Source organism: Electrophorus electricus, chromosome 4 (genome assembly GCF_041902795.1).
Source record: "Electrophorus electricus isolate QZ-2024a chromosome 4, ASM4190279v1, whole genome shotgun sequence".
Classification (NCBI taxonomy): Eukaryota; Metazoa; Chordata; class Actinopteri; order Gymnotiformes; family Gymnotidae; genus Electrophorus; species Electrophorus electricus.
In genome coordinates this window covers 10990728-11011931 of record NC_137500.1, presented here as the reverse complement: position 1 = coordinate 11011931, position 21204 = coordinate 10990728, and the positions used below count along the sequence as shown (strand labels likewise).

General features: G+C 40.9%; 1 protein-coding gene across 5 annotated transcripts; it reads right to left on the bottom strand.

The window, feature by feature from the left end:
* Positions 1-4162: 4162 nt before the first annotated feature.
* On the bottom strand, positions 4163-20013 carry LOC113588192 (uncharacterized). 5 transcript variants are annotated; one of them, XM_081712355.1, is made up of 5 exons: positions 19889-20013; positions 17464-17563; positions 17206-17256; positions 12905-12986; positions 9461-11395 (listed from the first exon to the last, which is right to left on the bottom strand). In XM_081712355.1, exon 5 carries the CDS (start codon positions 11018-11020, stop codon positions 10112-10114), a length of 909 nt encoding a protein of 302 aa, XP_081568481.1. In that variant the 5' UTR covers positions 11021-11395; positions 12905-12986; positions 17206-17256; positions 17464-17563; positions 19889-20013; the 3' UTR covers positions 9461-10111. The 5 variants fall into 5 exon arrangements, 2 of the variants coding, with proteins under 2 accessions (XP_081568481.1, XP_081568482.1); XR_014123160.1 differs by lacking the exons at positions 9461-11395; positions 12905-12986 and adding an exon at positions 4163-4421; XR_004775544.2 differs by lacking the exons at positions 9461-11395; positions 12905-12986 and adding an exon at positions 9132-9437.
* Between the last annotated feature and the right edge of the window lie 1191 nt (positions 20014-21204).

Genomic DNA, 21204 nt, shown 5'->3' with positions numbered 1-21204 from the left:
AGCATGAAGATTTATAATGTTTCTATGGCTATCTTAGGACATGGTGCAGATAACGTCAAGGCAACTGAGCAGTAGCAAAGCAGATTGTTTTAGCAACAAGTACCAAATGGTGCAGGAAACAATGTTATCAATAGTTGATGAGCAGAGTGATTTTTTTTTTTTTTTTTTTTTTTTAAGAGAATAATCTTATTTTAGTATTACTGAGGAATGCATAAAGGATGTCAGACAATGGATGTTGAGAAACCTTCTCTCACTTAATCCTGACAAAACAGAGGTTCTTCTATTAGGCCCACAGACAGCTAGGTCCTTGCTCTCTAATTACTCAGTGAACCTCAATGGTCTTCCAATCACATCTTCTCTAACAGTTAAAGATCTTCAAGTGATTATGGATCCCAATCTCTCGTTCAAAGCTCATGTAAATAATATTTATAGGACTGCCTTTCTCCACCTCAGGAACATTGCAAAGATTAGGAACATACTCTCCTCACCTGATGCAGTAAAGCTAGTCCATGCATTTATCACTTCAAGATTGCTCTACTTTAATACTTTACTATCTGGCTGTACCACTAAGTGCATAAACCAGCTCCAACTAGTTCAAAATGCAGCACCTTGAGTTTTTGATCACATTACTCCGATCTTAGCTACGTTACACTGGCTCCCAGTAAACTTTTGTATTGATTATAAAATACTTCTAATGAACTTCAAAGCACTGAATGGCCTTGCCCCACAGTACCTTAGAGAACTCCTAGTGCATTACAGCCCACCACGTCTGCTTAGCTCAGAAGGTGCGGGCCCTTTATTAGTACCAAGAATAAGAAAATCTACCGCAGGGGTAGAGCCTTTTCCTATAAAGCTTCCACACTATGGAATAACCTTCCTGTAAATGTTCACGACTGAGACAAAGTCTCAGTATTTAATGCTAGGCTGAAAACCTATCTGTACAGTCAGGCATTTTGTTAACTACTTCCAATCTTAGGTGTAGATCTGGGGGTCCATGGCATTGAGGCCATTGAGAGTTATGGTAAACTTGGATGTCATGATGCTGTCACTTCACCTCTGTTTTGTCACTCAAGTTTGTTGACTGAGAGCGGCGGAGTGCTGATGTTCCAGGGTGCCCTCATGCCTGTGTTTCCTTCTGGCTCTTTCCTTTTAGCTGTGCTGCCATAGCTAGATCTGCCAGAGTTCATCTTTGCACATTATAGTTCCCTAATTTACACATGCTTGTACCTGGACATGCCTAATAATCTATTCTCTCTTTCTGCCAAGGTACACCTACCCCTGATGTCACGATGTTACTAAGCCTCAACTCGTCTCAGCTGCCATGGCTACTCCCACCACCTCTTGATGGCCCCTCCTATAGCCCACCACAGCTCCACCCCAGTCAACTACTTCTCCTTTGCTCTTGATGGACGTTCTCATGCAGGACGCATACCATCCAGACCAGACTAGGACTTCTAGAAAACCTGAGTAAACATTGATTGCATATTTTTACATTATATTAGTACATTTTACATTATTACTATTTATTAGTTTTTCTCTTTCACTATTTATTCTGCTCCTTATTGTTTACATTGTTACTACTGTAGTGTCCGTTGTCGGCCAGAGGAGAATTGCCTGCCCCCCCCCCCCCCCCCCCCCCCCCCCTTTGAGTCTTCCTCATGCTCTAGGGAGTTTTTCCTTGCCACTGTCACCCTTGGCTTAATCACTGGGCCTTGGAATTGGACATTTGTAAAGCTGCTTTGTGACAACTGTTGTAAAAAGTGCTATATAAATAAATTTGGCTTGACATGACTAATTTGAATATAATGCTACCAAACAATAGTTGGTATAAGTATTGATTATTATTCTACATAATGGTACATGACTTGGATATAATACATGACTTGTATATAATGGTGGAAACTCATAGATCAATATGTACAAAAAAGCAGGGCAATTAAATAATCATCCTTGGAAAAGTGTACAAAACTGGAGGCCTCAAATGCATGTTATCATTGACTACTACTGCAATAAAGAATGGGAGTCTGCATCTTTATTTGCTATTTGGATTTATACTAATTGGGAATTTAGGCACGACAGCTGCTTGACCTGTGAACCTGGACTGGGCATTACATCTGGATAAAGTGCATTACATTCGGCTAGATGCCGTTTTAACATTTATGATAGATGACTCATGTACATACAAATATTTAAATGGAATTTCATACATTTGTACTTCCAACAAAGCTAAAATAATTTTGTGGCTGCGAGGTAATAGAATGTTTTAGGTAAAATAATGTTAAAGTAGTAAGCCAAATATCATTCTGTATTCTCATAAGGTGATCTGTGATCTCAGTATAATGACCTTTCAGGGTCTCTGTACCAGGTGTAGAGTGGTGTAAATGGGTGTTTGGAAGCATGAAGATTTATAATGTTTCTATGGGTATTTTAGGACATGATGCAGAGAATGTCAAGGCCACTGAGCAGGGGCAAAGTGCATTGTTTTAGCAACAAAGTACCAAATGATACAAGAAACAATGTAATAGTAGGTGGGCATAGTGAGATCTTTTTTTTTTTTTTTTTTTTTTTTTTTAAGAAGAATCTCATTTGAATATTATACTACCAAACTAACTGGTATAAGTATTAAATATCAATCTGCATAATGGTAAACAATGACTGATTTGGATATAAAGGTGGAAACTTTGAAGATCAATATGTAAAAAAGGCAGGGCAATTAAATATTCACCCTTGCAAAAGTGTACAAAAATTAAACTGCTGTCTACCCCCTCAGACATTCTCTGGTGGCCTCAAATGCATGTTATCATTAAGCAATAAAGAATGGGAGTTGCCTGATTTGGACTGTGTGTGTGAAAACAAGGAACAGGCGAAACATCTTCACATGAAATTATCCAGCTATTAAGGTTCTAATAAATCGCTGCGAGTAGGAGACTGCTACCACTTTTACCATCAGCTTTGAGAGTTTTTTAATCTGCTTTTTAGCGAGTATCAGAAGGTAGTTCCCAGAACTCCTTAGAAATGCACTGATGGTAGCAGGGGTATTATGTGATTGAGGGATTCATAGGTGTTCCTTTAAGGCAGCTCTTTGAGCTCCACAGTGTGAGTGTACAGGTGACCCAACTCTAACCGCTCTATGCAGTAGGGAGGGTGGGAGCATCCCTGGCACACTATACCCTGAGCTCTAAGGGGAATCTCTCCTCTCTCTCTCACACACACCCACCCACCCTCACCCATACAAACAACTTGCCGATGATGCAGTAAGTCTAATGTTCTCCAGAGAGAGAGATAAAACCAGTCTGGGCATGGACGAGTTCATATGTCATAATGCAGGCACTTGAGTGTTTAGGTAGAATAATGTCTGAATGATAAATGCTGCTCTTTTTCTGTCTCAAAGTGCTGCATGGTAAGCATTTCATCATATGTCATGCCTAGCCAGGCAACAAGCTGAAATCAGTGTTGTGACAATATGGAGGAGAAGATTATCATTGCTATGTCAAGGTTATCCTGTACCTTTCACAAAGGTACAAATATAAATACACAGGACTTTCCTACAACTCTGTACACACTTGTTATGAATAATAAACTTGCTGTGTTTTTAGTGACACATCCACAAATCGCCTAGCAGATGGAGAAGCAAGCAATTCGCTTCCCTGTAATGCAAATGCACCATTCTCATGAATGTGTGTTCTTGAACAAACATAACAGCTTATGTACGTCAATTGTGGCTATTTGGTGAACTTATGAGCATTTGCTTAATCTAACATGGTGGGATAAAATACATTTTACATTTACATTTTACATTTTTGGCATTTGGCAGACACTTATCCAGAGTGACTTACAAAAGTGCTTTGTCATTTACTGTATTCTAGCTAGGACAGTAAGTTAGAGTTCAAGATATCATTGGACTAAAATACCGTTGAAATACAGGGATCAGTACTGATACCTAGAAGAGCAAAACATGTATAAGGTCTAACTCAGACAAGTTCAATAACAAACATTATTAAACTATACATGCTAGAATTTCAGTTAGCCAACAGGTGCAGGATCAAAGGTCACTCTAAATATTCTACAAATAGATAAGTCTACAATCTGCGTTTGAAGGGACTCTGCTATCCAGACAGCCAGTGGAAGTTCATTCCACCATCTGGGAGCCAGGACAGAGAACGGTGTTGATGCTTCTCTTCCATGAGACTTGGAGCATGGTGTTTCAAGCTGAGCTGTAGTATAGGGTACTCAAGGTATTGGGCTTTGACATAATTTATGGAGGGGCTGGTCCATTTTTGTCTTTGTAGGTGAGCATCAATGTTTTAAATCTGATGTAGACAGCTACTGTAAGCCAATGAAGGGAACGCAGCAGAGGAATAGCATGTGAACTTCGGAAGACTAGTCATGCTGTTGCAGCATTCTGGACAGGTTATAGAGGTCTGAAGACATGAGAACATATTATATCAACAAGAGAATGAGTATACAAAGATAACAGAAAAGGGCCTAACACTGAGCCCTAGGGGACACTGGTGGAGAGTCTATATAGATTTGATGTGGATCCTCTCCATGTTACCATCCCGCCAGCTATGACTGGAACAATTTCCATGCTTCTGGGTGAGGAAAAGAGATAACCGATTGTAAACTGCTCTTTCAAGAACTTTTGAGAGGAAAAAGAGATGTGATTCCAGTCTGTAATTGGTTATGTTGGTTATGTTGGTTATGTTGGAACTGTCAAGTGAAAGTATTTTCTTGTTTTATTTATTCTGCCATTTTTCTGACAGTATGTTCAGAAAAGAAGATTTCAGTAAAATAAATCAAGCCAATTATTAACATCCTCTTTTATCATCAGATTTTATCATGATGTTGAGCATTAACATTAATGTACATGCAAATTATGTCGCAGACTAGTTTTAATATATCCATTTAGTAATTTAGTGCAATGTAACGTTTTTAAACATTTATCATTATTATACCACTATACCTTTATAATATATTACATGTAAACATTTTAGACATCATTAGATTTACACTGTATCTGCTAATACTAAATGGTTGGAATGACTTTCAGTTTGATACAGACATACAGTATATTTTAGCCTACCTCGTAACCGTTTTTCCCAAAGGCCATACTGTAAATGACACCTTGTTCTGAATTGACTTACACCCTATATAAATTAATGAATAAGCTAATTAATAAATGAACTAGGCTTCTAAGAGGTTCAAACCTACAACCACTGGCCCTGTTACCACTCCACTCACACAGAACTAGTCTATACCTTGCAGACTGTAGATCATCTGCAGCCCACGTTTTCCAGGCCTTAGCCAAAGATCTACCATGAGACATTAACATTGAACTTTCTTTCCTTCAAAACTGTACTTCTGCTGAATGTATTCCATTTAGGCATAATTAATGACTTTCATTCCATCAGGCTACAAATGTAGCACAACATAGAAAAAAGATTTTCAAAAACATGACTTGGAATGATTAAAAAAATAAATAAAACTAGAAGAATAAACATGTACTTTAAAGAACACTTGCTTTAAATATATGATTTATTTAATCATTTAAAGTAATCATGACCCATATCTTCCCACAAGTGCATATGGTAATGCCCTTTGTGCACTGATTCCATGGGGGGCATGCACTTCACAACTTTTCAGAGAATAAGACAAGTTATCACCAGTTAAACACATAGAAAAAAAGATTCATATCCTATATTTGCATTCCAGCCATTTTATTCTGGCCTCTTATTGCTGTTCATATCACCACTGAACATTCAAATAAATGAAAATTGATTGGTGCTCTAATTGTGCTTCATTGGTTAGGTCAGAGTGGTAAGAGAGTGTGACTGATATGATGTCATCAATAAACACAGACTATTGGTTTTAAGGAGACCGCAGTGTACAGTGGTTGCATCTCTGCTTGCTCTGTGGATTGATTCTATATATAGTTATCTAAAGTAGAATAGTCCCCATTAGCACTTGTAAAAACCTGAAGTCATGCTAACTACAGCTTAGATTACTTTATTCTCATTTTTCTTTGTTAACTGGTGGAAAATGCTTTAGCTGGTTTGACATTATTTTTGGGTCAGCTTTACCATCTTATAAAGTAAGACTTTCAAAATTGAGACAGCAGTGCAAACCAAATGTCCCTTATTTCTTGACAATCTTCAATACAGGTATAATCAGAGTTGCTATTTTCAGTGTTTCAGTTCCTTTGTTCAGAGTGACTATTGAAGAACTAAACCTAAATTTCAGTGGCAAATCAAAAGCTAAGGATACAGAAGTTAAAAAAGCAGCATATTTTGTACAAGAATACCCACATTAGCATCATCAATGTTCCCATGTGAGAGTAGTGAGAGAGGGTGTGTTTTATTTCTGTACTGACTGTTATAAGATAATTAATCTATAACCCTTAGTTCTAAAGTTTAGGTCATGTTTAGGTCAACAGAACAAGGATGTTCTTTGTACTTTTACAGTTGCAGAAAGAGTCTGTAGAAACCCAGAATTTTTATGAGATTCCTTTTGATCTCATTAAGCCTCAAGACATTATGGTGTTTAGATAACTTTATGATTTCAAAAAGCTCTCAGAATATTGTCTCCTGCAGTCATTAGCAATCACATTAGTGCAAAATGTACAAATTTCATTTTACACTGCTTCGATCCTTATTGACAATTGTATGTGCTATTGTTACATTAATCTTTGCAGTGGTGAATGGAGAACATGTATAATTTTGTCCATATTTTGTTGTGAATATTTGAATTACACTCAAATTACACTCAAAATGGTAACGGATTGTATGATTGCATTATATTCCAGGATCACTATTATCAAAGTATTACAGTGGTTAATACACACAGATTGAGTGACTTGATTATAAAATAAAAGGTGGCTAGATCACAGTTTTATTAGTCATAAAAGATACAGTTATTTCCAGATAGCCAGACAGACAGACAGAGAGGTCGTTGAGGAATAACTGGAGTAATCGTGTTTCTCACCACTAGATGTTGCACATTCTCCAAAGTCTATTTGAAATGCAGTGAAGCAGGCCCATATGACATTTGAAAATCCAGTACATTGTCCAGTTTGACTGTGCAGATCAGCAAAAGATGTACTAAGCCCTAGCATTAACATAAGTAGGCCTACACATATTTTGAAAGTGTTTAAAAGTCAAGACACCAGATTTTCAAGGGGTCTATATAAATGTGTATTGATTTACTTGCCTGTTTTCTTGTCATGCAGGCAGCAGAGTTAAAGGACCTGACCACAAGGGGTTAATGGGATTTGTAGTTTCTATTTTCCCACCATATGAGGAATTCTGTAGTGTATTGCTGGATGGGAGAGTGTCGATTGTTATTTTGGGGTTATAGTGTGTATTACAATGTCTACTCTAATAATAATAAGATATTTTAAATTATTGAAATATTTAAATGTGCAGAGGAGGAATTTACCTGGGAGTGGTTTAGTCTGAAAAACAGTTTGGCATTTAAAGAGCAGTTAGTGGGGCTTGGCTGGCAGAGGTAATGTCAGTGTCACGACTGATGTGCATTTGGTATTTGGTTTTGTTGAAAATCTTTATCTTTCTTTTTCTTTTGTTACCTTTTTGCCTGTCTTTTCTTGTTAATGTGAAACCTATGACTGCCTCTTTTTAAGTATGTGAAAATATGGGGTAACTGATGACAGTGCTATCTGGATGTTATGCTCAAACAGTATGTTTCTGCTTCTGCTCTTTAGCTGGGTAAGAGTAGAGGAGTCAGCCTCACATATATGTGTTGATGAGGTTAGCCAGAGCAGAATGCTTGCCTGCAATGCAGCAGCAGAACTGAGGGAGACTCAACTCTGTGAACGTATTTTGAAGACACAATCATCTGATAACCAGTTGAGTTTCTTCCTCAGATGGCATGGTTTCCATGTCAACCCAGAATGACTCCCTTATCTAGCATGTTCTCCTCTTCTGGAAAGTAATCACAAAACCTTGCATGCAGTTTCTCCAAATGGTCAAAAATCATCCTTTTCAGCACTGACCTATCTGTTTTTAACATCTCCATAACTAACATGTCCATAGTTCACTTTTTTTTTAAAGGCATTGACTTTGTTAGCTTGCTCAAATCAGTTATGCCCCCTCACTTGTAATGACATGTTTATGTCAGATAAAAACAAGCAATCCACAGGTCACTGTTAAAATGTTCTGCTAAAAAAGTTGCCAAGTGTGACATGGGTGGCACAAAGGAAGCGAGAGGTGAGATTGTAGGTAAGTGCTCTTTATTGTCCATGTCCAGTCAGGAACGGAAAGGACTAACGAAAAAGAAGAAACAGTAAATATCTCAACAGTAGTAGCATTGCATCTTTCGTAGTCGAATGCAGCTGCGTAGTCAACTAATGTTGACTAAAGTTCTCCGTCAAGCACTTGCACGTTTAAAGGAGAGGGCAGGGCAATCTCCTTTATCCCCAGCTTTCTTGCAAGTCCATCATGTTCCCCGCTGCTCCTGAGTGGACAAGTGCTGTGGCAGAAAGACAGCCCTTGTGCGATACCTTGACCAATAGTTTACACATCGAGAGTACCAGGAAGCAACTAACCAAATCACCGTGCTTCCTCTGCTCTTCTGGTTTGTGATGCACCCCGGCCACGCCCGGTTGCATAGATTCCTCAGGAGCCTCAGTCTTTCCCATCAATAGAGCTCCTTTCCGATGCAGTGACCCTTGATGGAGGTAGCAATTTCACTCCTGCAGGAGGCGGCAGGAAGACATCCACTAGAGCCGGTTTGTTCCAGTGTGATTCTGCTGCTCCATGGCGTATTCCGCAGCATACCTTGGTCCCTGCCTGAAGCGTAGTAAGGCTTGCCAACATAGTCTCCCCTAACGGGGATGATGGAATATGGCCTTCAGCTCATGGATGAAACAGGGGTAATTGTTCATCAATGGGGAGGAATTGGCGACTAGAGCGATTCCCCATGCACGAGCTTTCCCGGTGAGTCTGGAGATCACGAATGACACCTTGGTGTGATCCGGCAGAGGGGGTACACACTGCACCATGAACCCCTCGCAACTTTCCAGGTCTCCTCCATAAGCTTCTGGGGTAGCAATCAAACACCTTATCCCTTCAGGGACAGGTGGAGCAGCCGGAGAGGTCACTGGACTCTGAGGACTCATGGTAAGATGACTTACACATTGCCTGACTCTGCACTAAAGAGCAAATTTCTCCAATCTCCTGCTTCTGCTGTTCCAGTGCCGCCATCTGGACAGTAAGCAGGTTTGCCCAGTCAGGCAACGTGGCACAGACAAAGCAAGAGGCTAGGTTGTAGGTAAGTGCTCTTTATTGTCCATGTCTAGTGAGGAATGGAAAGAACTAACGAAAAAGAAGAAACAGTAATATCTCAACAGTAGTAGCACTGTGTCTTTTGTAGTAGAACGCAGTTCCGTGGTCAACTAATGTGCAGTGCCATCTTCCCGGGACCTGTGGGTTTAAATAGTGGGGAACAAAGAATAAGGAACAGGTGAACACAATTAATAGGTAGGTGATTGGGAGCGGGGCAAGTAGGTGCTGTGATTCTGAGCAGGAGTGGGCATGTCCTTCCTGCTGGATGACTAGCCAACCATGACACCAAGTTGCTTCTATGCTTGTAAACGTGGGATGACATCAGCAGACCTCAGCATGATGCTTACCCCCATCTCTTAACAACAAAACGTGAAAATACCTTTTAAAAATATTTAAAATCTTTGTTCTCCATCTTTGTAGCTGGTAGGTTTTCTTTCTAAATGCTTTGAAGGTTTATTGCTTTCATGATAAGTCAAAGTGTATCAAACAAATCTTACTGGACATGCCAGTGCATTTTAATTTAAACATGTGTAGTAGGCTTATTTGATTGGTTGAATGATCAGACATTCTGCATCTGCAGATCCAATATCTGTTCATGTAACGTAAAGGCTAAGGAGGATGTGGAGACGAGTCGCATTAAACAGAAACAAATACGTTTATTTATACATGTAACATTCAATGTAGCTCACAGGCTATCATATCCAAACACCGACAACACTAACACATAGACGCTAGACTTTTATACATGCAGACTAATGAAACAACGAGGAGCAGGTTTGGAACACAGGGGGAGTGGCCACACTGATGAACACTCATGCACACAAGATGTTCAGGAGGAGGGATGTTTGGGAGGCCCCGAAACCAACACCAAATGGCGAGGAAAGAGGACCGAGCGACCCGACACGGGCCAGCGCAAGCAAGACAGATGAGGGGAAGACAGGGACCAGGACAATGACAGACAAAGGGATGGACACACTGACAGGCACAGGCACAGACACCAAGGGGGACAAAGCAACTGGCACAGACAGCATGATGGGGACAGAAACGGTGACAGGGACAGGTACAAAATTACACAAGGGATTATTAAGGAGCCCAAGTAAGCCGGCAAGAGCCCCAGGCTGTCCCCCAGTCGTTGGCTGGGCTGAAGTCCTACCCGCATGTGGGGAATCGCCCCTCACCGATTTGGGGGGTGGTAACTTTCGCTTCCCTGTTTCAGCAGGTGCACCAGCTACTCTGCCCGTGTCTGGGGTGGGCACTGTTGTCGCCTCCTTCCTTCCTCTATGAGGCTTCGGTACAGGCACATGAATTCTGGGGCTGTGTGTCCTAGTGAAGGGAGTTTCCTCCTTGGACAAGGTCACCTCTAGATGTGCCACATGGAAAGGCTTGCTGGCACCCAAGCGATACCTCCTGGGCAGGGCCTTGGGCAGTATCTTAGGTAGCGGCGGCTCGTCCTTCTTGGAGATGGCAGACTGAACGTCACTGTCAGTGGGAGGGTCCTCATAGAGGACCTCCTCCACCTCCATTGGAGGATCCTCCACAGTCGGACTCCAAGTCCAACCACAGACTGGTGTCGCTGCACTCCCTTCTGTCTCCAAAGTCCATGTAACCCTCATGGTAGTCCATGTAGGGGTTGTAGCAGCCTGCGGAGTCCATCTCTGAGTGCCGATCCTCGTTGTCCAGCTGGGGTTTGTAGGACTCCGCAGAGTCCAACCCCGGACCATACCCAGGGCTCCCTCAAAATCATCCAGTGGCCTCCTCTCCTGTTGTGGAAGTCTGGAGTAAGGCCAGCACAACTGAAGGTCACTCTGCGGGGTAGTAGGACCCTACGGAGTCCAACTCCGAGTACTGGACATCAATGTACCAGTCCCAGTAGTCCAACATGGGTGCGTACGACTCTACCAAGTCTGCCCCTGGACCACACTCCCCAACTCCCCCAGTGGCACTCTCCCCTGTTGTGGGAGTCAGGAGTGTGCCCAGGAATATAGAGGGCTTCCCTGCGAAGGCTGTGGGAGGGCATTTACATCCCTTCTGCCCCGTCCATTTTTCCCTTTCGTTCCAGGCATCCTTCAGTGGTCAGTGTTTCTGTAATGTGGAGGCTAAATAGGATGCAGGGACAAGTCGCATTAAACAGAAACAAACATTTATTTATACACGTAACATTTAATGTAGCTCACAGGCTATCATATCCAAATACCGACAACACTAACACATAGACACTAGACTTTTATACATGCAGACTAATATAACAACAATGAGCAGGTGTGGAACATTGGGGGGGGGGGGGGCATACTGACGAACACACACACATGAGGACATGTTTGCTAGGAGTGGCCGTACCGTGACAGCTTAAATAGGATAATGTTACGATTGAGGTTGTGAAATCTCATCAAGGATCAGCACTCAGGAGCTGGCTAGTTTTAAAATGTTTACATTTTCAACTAGGGCTTGTGACCCTTTCAGAACTTACCACAACTCAAATTTGAGTTTTGCACTATCGGTTAAGATATGCTGACCTAGAAACAGCTCAGCAGAAGTTGAAGAGACGTCTTCATTCAACTCTGTTTCAGGAGAGGTCTGGATATACAAGTCTTGTCCAACATGACATCAGTCTCAAAGGGGATGCTCCTGCACATCAGAAGAGCTATCACATCCCTGAATGAATGCTGACTGCCTTGAAACAGGAATTGAACATTATGCTGTTGTCATAGTATGGCCCTGTCCTTCCCCTCTCTGTCCTGCTTGCGCTGGCCTGTGTCAGGTTGCTCGGTCCTCCGACGTCGTGATTTGGCATTGGATTTGGGGCTGTAGCCTGATAGGCTGGAGCGCCAAGAGTAGCACCATTGAGGAGGGGCTCTGTCACGGTATGGCCTCTCCTCCCAAGTGTCTCTCCATGTGTGTTTGTGTGGGTATGTTCGTCCGTGTGGCCACGCCCCCCATGTGTCACAGCTGTTTGTAATTGTTTTTCATTTACGTGTGTATATAAACCTTATGGTTCTGCTGTCTGTTGTCGGTGTTTGATGTTACGCTAGCTTAATTGCTATGTAGTCTCTGTTCTCTGTTTAAATAAGCGTATGTTTTTGTTCAACATAACTTGTCCCCGCATCCTGCTTAGCCTCCTAACGTTACAGCTGTCACTGGGTGTAACTGAGCCATCAACAAGTGAGTGGTGTAGCCCAGAGTGTTGGGACCATCAGATTACATTGATTTCAGACACATTAATGCTCTTACTAGGCTCGACCTCCACCCAACACACCATGAGCTGCTGGAGCGGCTGAGGAAGTCAAAGTGCATCTTGCTCCTGGATTGGTGTAAGGGATATTAGCAAGTGCTACTGAGCCAAAGAGCAAAGGAATTCACTGCATATAGGACCTACTATGGGCTGTATCTATTTGGGTTATGGCTTTTTGACCTGCAGGGGGGCCAGCGACTTTCCAAAGATTGATAGATAGGTTGTTCAGGGTCAATGGCATTTATGCAGCATTATGCAACATTGTCATCTTTAGTGAGACCTTGGAAGATCACCTGAGAGAGATCGTGGGGTGGATTAAGGATGGAGGATTGATTATAAATCCCAAGAAATGTGCGGTCACAAAGAGGTTAGTTACCTTGGATTTGTCATCGACAACAGGGTCATCCACGCGAAGCTAAAGGAGGTCAAGGCCATCTGCAGTTTCAGTCTGCCAACATCTAAGAGAAAGTTGAGATCTGGTGGTTTTCGAGGCTGGTGGAATAACTTTATATATACCTTTTCTGTTAGAGCCTCTGTCCATACAGAGTTCATCAAATCAACGGCACCAAATGAGGTGACTTAGACAGTGCAAGGCCTTCCAATATGTTAAGGGCGTACTCTGTGGAGACCCAGTGCTGTTAAGCCCAGACGTTAAGTGGCCAATTATCCTGCACACAGATGCTTCAGGTTTTGGCCTAGACGTGTTTTTGCTGCAGGAGGTTTAGGAGGAGCATAGGCCTGACGCTTTACTGAATCACAAAATGATTCCCAGGGAGACACATTATTTAACTGTGGAACAAGAGTGTCTAGCTATTAAATGGGCACTGAATTCCCTGAGATACTATCTCTTGGAAACGCTTCTTGTTGGAAACAGATCAATGGGCACTGCATTGGTTGGGAAAGATGAGACTCCAATACTCGGATTACATGGTGGTATCTTTCCATACAGTCTTTCAAGTTTACAGCTTGCTACCATCCTGGGTCCATGAACTAGGTGGTTGACTTTCTAGCTTGCATTCCATAGGAGGAAGAGTAGTCTCCACTTGGTAAGGAGGCTTCTAGAAAATGTTTAATGTTGTTAGACTGCATCTGCTGTCTCCAGAAGGGGGAGGATATGTAACAGAGCACATGTCTGTTCCATGTTCAAGGTCATCAAACCCATTAATTCACACACTCTCACACACACACAGACACACACACACACACACACACACACACACACACACACACACACACACACACACACACACACACACACACACACACACACACACGATGGTTTTAAAGATTTTCTTTTGTACCACCACAGGCTCTTGATTGTCAAAGTTACAGGATAAACATATACCACAAAACTCTGCAAAACAAATACAACTTCCATTAATTCTCTTACATCGTGCAGGGGGCCAACTTGGTGTGTGGTGAGCACTATGTTAGGACATAAAATTGTGCTGATTTACTTACCTGTCTCGTCATGCACTCAAATCTATCCTTTTAAAGTTAAGTATAAAGTTTGAAATTTGCCCAAAGAAATGTGTTGATGGAATTTTCAGATTAATTTTAACGTCCGCTTGACGACATCACAATAGGCCACTCTCTCACAGCACACATGAAGGAACTACTCTGTCCCACTCTCTTCTTTCCATTCACTCCTTGCTCTTTAGTATTCACTATAAACATTATTAGCAACCACCTAGCAAGATTATAGCAACCATCTGAAACACTATAGCAACCACTTAGCACCAACCTAGTATCAAAATGGGATACCACAGCAACCAGTTAGCAAACAATTGGTAACATAGCAGCCACTTAACAACCACCTAGCAAAGAACATAGCAACCACCTGAGATACTATAGTAACCATGTAGCAAGACCATAGCAGCCACATAGAATGCCATAGCAACCATTTAGCAAGACCATAGCATCCACTTGACAACCACCCAGCAGCTACATAACAACCATCTTGGATGCTATAGCAACCACCTTGCAAGAGCATGGAAACCACTTAGCAACTGCTTAACAAAAGTACAGCAACCACCTAGAATGCCACAGCAACTACTAGTAGCAGTGTAGCAATCACCTACTTTGAGATCTTTGCAAGTACTGTATATTTCCTTCAGGAAATGCAAATCTAGTTAAAGAATGTAATTTGCAGAGTGTAAGCCATTTAAATGTGTAGTCTAAAGTACTTTTTACTGAGCCTTTACTGAGCCCCAGAGGTGACATGAAGGGAAAAATATGGATGGGTGGCGTCATGGACTGCTCCGCCCCCATAAGTCACGTGGTACGGCCCGCTGCGTGTAGGGGAGCCACATATGTACTGTGTTTATCTGTTTTGTAACCACAAAGGGTTTGGTGTTAAGTCTCAGTGTGTCTATTTAAACCCCTGTCCTTGTATGCTCCCTTTGTTGGTCATTGTCCCTACATAAGTCTTGCGAGTCGCTAGTGTAAAAAGCCTGTAGCCAGTAATGTCTCTGTGTGTGTGAGCACCATTAATGTTAATGCGTACTTCATTTAATGTTTAAATGTGTAAGGAAGTACACACTAACATTAGTCACTGTCGAGTGCCGTTTAAGTATTATGCATTTTATGTTAACAAATGTCTCACACTAACGAGGAAGTCTGTGCGTCCAGCCCCACGTCCTGCAGCACTCGGGCCAGCTGCATTACAGGGTGAAAAAAAGATACTAGTTGTCATTTACACCAAGGTGTTTGCCACAGCTGTGCTGTATAATGTGTATACCACAGCTGTGCTAATTAAGCAATAGAATTCGAGAGGGAATGTGCTATCACAAATAACATCACGACTGAAACAATATAAAGAAAAAAAAGCCAAAATCATAGTGTTAAATATGTTTTAATATTGGCAATTCCTTTTGCCAAATAATTTGTTCCTATGCAACAGTAACACAATACAAAATGCATATGGTTTATATAGCACTCCCAAGTAACATTAGTTTGTAACATGAGTAACATGAGTGAAAAACAATCAAAAATGAAAAAATAGGAAAAAGGAAAAAGACAAAAAATAAAAATAAAACATCAAGAATTACAAGAAAATTATTTATTGAGGTTATTGTGTTATTTGTACACAATATTTGTATATGTTAATCTGAACACTTCTGTTCTTTGTGCCATTTAAAAAAAAAAAAAAAAGGTCATTGAATAGTTTCCTAAAGAATAGCAATAGGATAAAATTATTTTGAGGTCAGAAATTTACATCCCTTCAAGTTTACTGCACCCATGCACCAATGATGCACAGTAGTGGCAGTAATACCTGTACTGCATGTCTTTTAATATCTACAATGAATATAAATGAACTGTGTTAGGTACAGTAAGAAGAGAGAATTCATGTTTTCCATTTAAAATTATTATTTTTTAAACATTTTAATTATAGCTCTTGTTGCCCATTTTGCTGATCCCTGGAATGCTAGGGTACATTTTTAGTTGAATAAAAATATTATTTCTTGCTTTTATTGTAAACATTTTGCTTAAGCAGCCTACCTGAAATATATGGCATTGTATCTGCCACTTCTCAGGAGGTTAAGGGATATTTTTCTGTTTTTTACTGGGCCAACCTAAAAGAGGCATGTAGTCTATTACTAGTTAGGTAAGTAGACACAAAGTAGTTAGCCGTGAAGCAATAATCTGCTTAGTGTGATACGGGTTTTTAGAGATAAACTAGAGTAACTGTCCACCTAGAAATTTTTATAACGCTCCAAACCAAACTCAATGCGCAGACCAGAAATGCAAGGGCAGTCTTCTTTGCTAGCCCAATTGACAGCCACCAAAATTATACTAAATTTCTGTTTACTACAATTGTCAAGCTGGTTACCCACTCTACCCACACTTCATTAGAACTTTCAAATGACAAATGTAATGAATTCGCTGAATTCTTTGATAGTAAAATCTCTTCTATTAGGAATAGCATTATACAAGGTCAAAAGCCCCCCATTAACTTTCTAGGTCATTGCACACCAGAATGCACCTTATGTGAATTTTTAGAGATCGACACCAAAACTCTTACAAAAGTGAACTCATTATTAAATACTACTAACTGTCCTTTAGACACCATATCCCCAAAATTCATTATACACACCTTCAGCACACTATAAATCTGTCACTTATACAAGGAATTTACCTGCAAAGTCTAAAAACAGCAGTTATCAGACCCCACTAACCTCAATAGACCAATACTCTTAACATCCCATTTCTATGAAAGATTATTGAGAAGGTTGTCTCTCTTCAAGAATATTTACATAGTAATGAATTAAATGTGACCTTTCAGTCTGGCTTTAAAATTTACCACAGCACAGAAAAGTTCTGAATGATCTTAGATTAAGTTGTGATGCTGGTAACTAGTCTATATTAGTTATTTTGATCTCATTGTTGTATTTGATAGAGTTAAACCACCTGAGAGATTCAGCTGGCCTAATTTGTATTGCATTGAACTGGTTTCAGTCATATCTAACCAACTATGAGTACTTTGTCACACTTGGTGAAAGTACTTCTAAATGCCATCCACTATCCTGTGGTGTCCCCTAGGGTTCAATTTTAGTGCCAGCATTCTTTAATCTCTATATGCTTCCATTTGCCATCAATACATATAATACTGGCCAGTATGCAGATGACACACAATTGTATATGTTACTAGACACTGACCCCCAGCTTTCCACTGACCTGATTTTCAGTTGTCCAAAAGATATCAAGTCTTGGGTGGATCATAATTTCCTGCAATGATGACAAAAATGAATGGTCATGATTGTACTGATGCAGTGAATTATATGGAGTCCCTATCAGTTAAGGCCTAAAACTATATAAAAAAAACATATGTATTACATTTGATTATGACCTGGACTTTAAACGGCATGTTAGTAATATCTCCAAGACAGCATTCTTTCATCTTCATAACACAACCAATGTCAGGAGTATACTCACAGCAACTGACAGTGAAAAACTATTTGATGTATTTGTATCTTCACATCTGGATAACTGTAATGCACTGCTCACAGGTCTCCTTAAGAATACCACCTCGAGCCTGCAGAGGGTCAAATTCAGCAGTGTAACAAAGACTGAAGGCAACAACCATACATAGGTCTCAATCCCAGATCCAACAGGTGGAAAACATGTGCCCTGACCACCACACCAAAGAGCCAGAGAATCCATTAACCTTCCTAAGTTACTGTCTCCATCATATCATCCACAGGGGTGGGTTCATCACCCTAGGGCATGCTCCTAATGTCCTTGCTACCATACCACTTCTGACATCATGTGTAATGAAGTCTGAAAGCACCAACTATACCTGAGTCTCAAACCCATGTCCAATAAGTGATAAAACATATGCCCACCACACCAAAGAGCCAGCTCACTGGCCAGTGCCCAGCCAGAGCACCCATTTAACCTTCAAAAGTGATTGTCTCTGTCACAAGCAGCCAGTGTACTAGCACACAAAAAGATGAGAGATCACCTTACACCCATCCTTAAACATGCAATCTGCATTTACAACATGATGGGTCTTCATGGCCTCCATAGGGGATATGTTAAAACCAGGTTAAAATAAATATAAACTAATAAGAATATCAACATTAAAACCAATGTGAAACTACAGATTTATTTACTGTAGGCTCAAGATGTTTTGGTCAAAAGGAAATAATGAACTAAATTAATTAACTAATGCACTGAAGTGAAATGAGTAACTAAATAAAATCATGCAGTTTAACTTATAACAATTACAGATATATATGTAATACTGCCCGAGTGCCACAGGGCAAGGAGCAGGACACACAGACTCCCGTGGCATGAACATACATTTATTAACATAAAACGATAACAACAATGGCATGCACACAAACAGTGAACATGAATACGACTATGATTAACATGAACACCATGAACAATGTGAACTTAAACAATGACTGACAAACTGCAGACTTTGACATGGGTTTAAATACACAGACAAAACACTAACCCGGCGCAGGTGTGTGCAGGCGTGGTAACCAACAAACAAACAAACAAACAAGAGACTTCAGAAATTTCCAAACGTTTAAGATATCAGGATTGAAAAGTGCATGGCTGTCCATTAAACAAGGCTTGCCTGGAGCTGCCTTGGGTTTATTTGGTTAATTAATTACTTCCAGCATCTGAATATTATTGATGAAATTAACCTCTGCATGGTGGTAAATCCACAGGAGGAGAGTTGGATAGCCCTAATATAGATAAATGTTTTAATGAGTTCATTTGAATTTTTAATTCTGAAAGTACCAAAGTTTTACAGTTTTTCCAAATGGATTGGCTACTTGTAAAATATTGCAAAATCCTGCTAAATCAGTGCCTGGGCAGACCTTTGCAGCTCTTTCTAAAGGACGTCAACCACTTCAGCCATGCTCATTTTTCTCTTCCTCCAAAGATGATGTTAGCTGAAAATTCACTTGGGAACAATTATTCTGACTTATTGTATGCTCATTAGCTATGTATAAAATAATAATTTAAACCCCACTTTTTGTTCTACATGCTTATAATACTTCTGCATGATAACCAAATTCTTGGAGAGTGGAGAGTTCTCAAGGTATTTTTGGGAGAGTCCTTCATAACTCCATAAATTTGACAAATTAAAGCTTTTCATTATCATGTCATAATTAGAAGAATGTTTCATTATTTTGAGACTATATTGATAACTAAGAGGACTTTTCTGGTTATAATGAGACAATAATTTATGAAAATGTTTTGTCACTTATACATACTCGATAAGGACTCTAGGTAGCACTACTTTAAATATGCCGAAAGTTACACCATTAACTGTATTAATAAGACAAGCCTAAAAGTATTTGTTAATGTTAATGTAACCGTTAGGATGTTTTCATCCTAGTTGTGCCTCGTAACAGCTATTTAATATTGGTAAGCTAGTCTAGGAGTGAGGGAAAAGTCAGTGCTATCCATAATAAAAAAAAAAAAGTGGGATATTACTGCGGTTACAAAACTAATTTACTGAAGTTTTAACATAATCTCTCTAAAATCTTTGAATATATGTATATCCAACTCCAGAAAACTGTCTCATTATTATTCATGTCTCCCCATTCGAATTGTGCTCCCTTCCTTCCACCCCATAAACTGGGATTTCTTGTTAGTAACGGAAGTAACATTTTTTAAGAACGTGAACGAATCAAACATTTCTCAAACTCCCTCTAACATGTAAATCAACCGTATCTCCCTAGTAAAATTTCTACACAACATTTTCCTGAAACTCCTCCCTAGAGAAACACTATACAGCAGACGTCATCAAAAAAGAAGGGCAAGATCGCGAATACTGACTTTTCATCCCTCGACTGTGGGCGTCATCGGAGCGCTTACATGAGAGTTGACATACCTCAGCCCGTTAAACTGCCGCTGGCAGGGTCACTGGTACGTTGCTGTGTGGTAGCCGAGTTCCACAGGCTGGCCAACTGGAAGAGGGGCTGTCTGAGTCCGCCGTGCGCACAGGAGCGCAGCGACACCAGTCCTTTCCGCAGTTTGTGCTGTTTTCCGGGACACTTTTCTAAGGCGCACGTGGGAAGTTTGTGACCAGAATTTGTCAGCAGAGGCGCTGGAAATCATACAAGTAGTAACCGAATGTTTGTGGCTTTGATGTAAACAATGAAGAAACCATTTGCGCTGAGATCATGCACAAACGCTTCGTCTACAGAGCAGGATTACTCTGGTGAATGTTATAACGAATTTTGACAACTACACAGGCATCTGGATAACTGAGTCCAATCGCCGCTTGCTGCATTGCTGCCGAATAACTGAGGGCTTTAATTACGCTTACTGAATTAATCTTTACGGTTTCAGTACCTGTTATTCTTACTACAACTATTATTGTCGCGATTGTTAGTATAACCGTAATTACTACTACTATTACTTGCGTGTGTTCTACCGCTGTTCTTCTGTATATTAAGTAATACCGGAAGTGGCATTATTTTGCGTGAATGTTTACGAGAGACTGCCTTTGCAGACATCGGACATTGCACTAAGCTGATGTAGCCCCAAAAAGCACACCCTGAGTGTGAACGACTGCTCATCTCTCTGCTGGGGCAAACCTGCTTACTTAGAGTAGGCAAAGGTGTCTTTGCACACTTACCCTAACCTAAATCACACATTCATACATACACATACCTGTGCTGTGATAGGTGAAAGTGGGCATGGCAAACAATAATCAGCAAGAGGGGACGGAGGCAGAAGGAGGGGAAAAGAAACCCACTATCACTGAAGTACGAAAACGAGAAGAGGAGCCTCGGAATGTGCCGCTGCCAATGGGGGTAGATGACCTTCTTGCAAGTGGAGAAACAGTGCTGTACCTGAGTAACTACAAAATGCGATATCTCCCCAGGCAAGTGCTGTCCCTGGTGCACCTGGAGAAACTCTATCTGTGTGACAATCGCTTCACGTGGCTGCCTGACGGCATCATGAAGCTGCAGGGCCTGAACACCCTCTCGCTCAGCATGAACAAAATGGATGACATCCCACCGGCCGTGTGCCAGCTGGTCAACCTACACCACCTGTACCTCAGCAACAACCGGTTGATGACCCTGCCAGAGGAAATCGGCAACCTGAAGAACCTTCGCAGCCTCTGGTTGGATGCCAACTACTTCCAGTTCTTTCCCAGAGAGCTCTTCCAGCTGCCCCTCCTGCGCTCACTGCAGATGG